The 1,388-nt window shown below is 37.5% G+C and overlaps 1 protein-coding gene across 1 annotated transcript; it reads left to right on the top strand.

Annotated features, from left to right (window-relative positions):
- The first annotated feature begins 321 nt into the window (after positions 1–321).
- LOC114519012 (luciferin-binding protein-like) lies at positions 322–768 on the top strand. Its single transcript, XM_028539068.1, has one exon. It carries the CDS (start codon positions 322–324, stop codon positions 766–768), a length of 447 nt encoding a protein of 148 aa, XP_028394869.1.
- The last annotated feature ends 620 nt before the right edge of the window (positions 769–1,388 follow it).

Genomic DNA, 1,388 nt, shown 5'->3' with positions numbered 1-1,388 from the left:
GTATGTTGCAGGTCAATTATTGGCCGGATCTGTGATCTGATTGAGCCGGGTACTTATTTGAAGAGCAAATAATGTCTCTGATTCCTTAATATGGGTTTCCGTGTATGCAGGGATATGATATATGTGTACTGGAAAATTGCCTTTTTGCACTTCATGCTTAAAATCTGACTAAGGCATTATAAGGCAGACGATTTAGAAACTCAAAATGAGTCAGGTTAATGCCAAGCAAAAAGAGTATCACATGCGTAAATTAACGGCGCATTTCAAGCTTATAGACAAAGACAATTAACAGGCTGCTTAACTCGAGGCGATTTCATTGAAATGGCAGAGAAATTGAAGGGCCTTGCTCACATGTCGCAACGTGAACAAAACGACGCAGTCGATATGGCATTTCAAACAGTTGCACGAATTCTCAAGCTTGAAGAAGGCACAAGCTATCCCATTCAAGATCTTGTCAAGGCGTCCAGTGAAATGATGTTATCAATGAGCAAAGAAGAGGCGAAAACGGTCACAAATAATGTCCACAATGCTATCTTTGATGTTGTTGATGCCGACGGGGATGCCTTCATTTCCTTACAGGAATACAAGATGTATTTCTATGTTTTGGGTCATGATATTTCTGACGAGGAGATCGTGAAATCTTTCAATACCTTGGATAGCAACAAAGATGAAAGAATCAGTCGTCAGGACTTTTTAGACGCTGCTTTTGATTTTTTCTTTAATGTTGATGAATCGGAAGTTGCCAACGCATTTTTGGGCCATTTATAGAACCTTCCATGTAAATTATGCTGGACTTATGTTTATTAAACAAGAAATGATAGTTTGTGATTGAGCCGGGATCGTGTGTTTATTGTTAACCTTGAAGTGTTTCGATTCACACATTGTCAAACTAAGTCATGAGTCCAATATGAATTGAAATTGACGAGTGAAAATGTCAGGCTATAGAAAGAGGATTGAATAATGATAACAGTGAAGCACGCAATCTGATTGGTTAATAGCCGCGCAGGATGAAACAATCCTCCGCTGAATTTAATTACCTTCCCGCATGAGATTGTACTAAAAATGTTTTAAAACGCTGTTTTACTGTAACAATTTTAGCAATCACCGGGTGGTTCTTCCGTGCAGGAAACCTTTGGAAAGTACACACGGAAAACCATTTGGCATACTGATGGCATTTCTTCCTAATACACACATATGTAATATTCGAAACTTAACATACACTTAATGGTATGCCATATACTGAGCTGATATATATTACAAAATATTACAAAGTTTAAAATCGCCCAAATTAAGGCTCGATTTTAAGTATACTTCAAAGAGCATGCATGCATGTCAAATGATTCGTCTGTCTAAAATGTACATATGTATAAAAGTATTGTCAGTCATTC

Source organism: Dendronephthya gigantea, unplaced genomic scaffold (genome assembly GCF_004324835.1).
Source record: "Dendronephthya gigantea isolate DGI-Jeju-01 unplaced genomic scaffold, DenGig_1.0 000012F, whole genome shotgun sequence".
Classification (NCBI taxonomy): domain Eukaryota; kingdom Metazoa; phylum Cnidaria; class Anthozoa; order Malacalcyonacea; family Nephtheidae; genus Dendronephthya; species Dendronephthya gigantea.
The sequence above is the reverse complement of the archived record's forward strand: the minus strand, read 5'-3'. Positions and strand labels throughout refer to the sequence as shown.

Coding starts and splice junctions, on each gene's coding strand:
- LOC114519012 (XM_028539068.1), top strand. CDS start 322: ATGGCAGAGAAATTGAAGGGCCTTGCTCACATGTCGCAACGTGAACAA.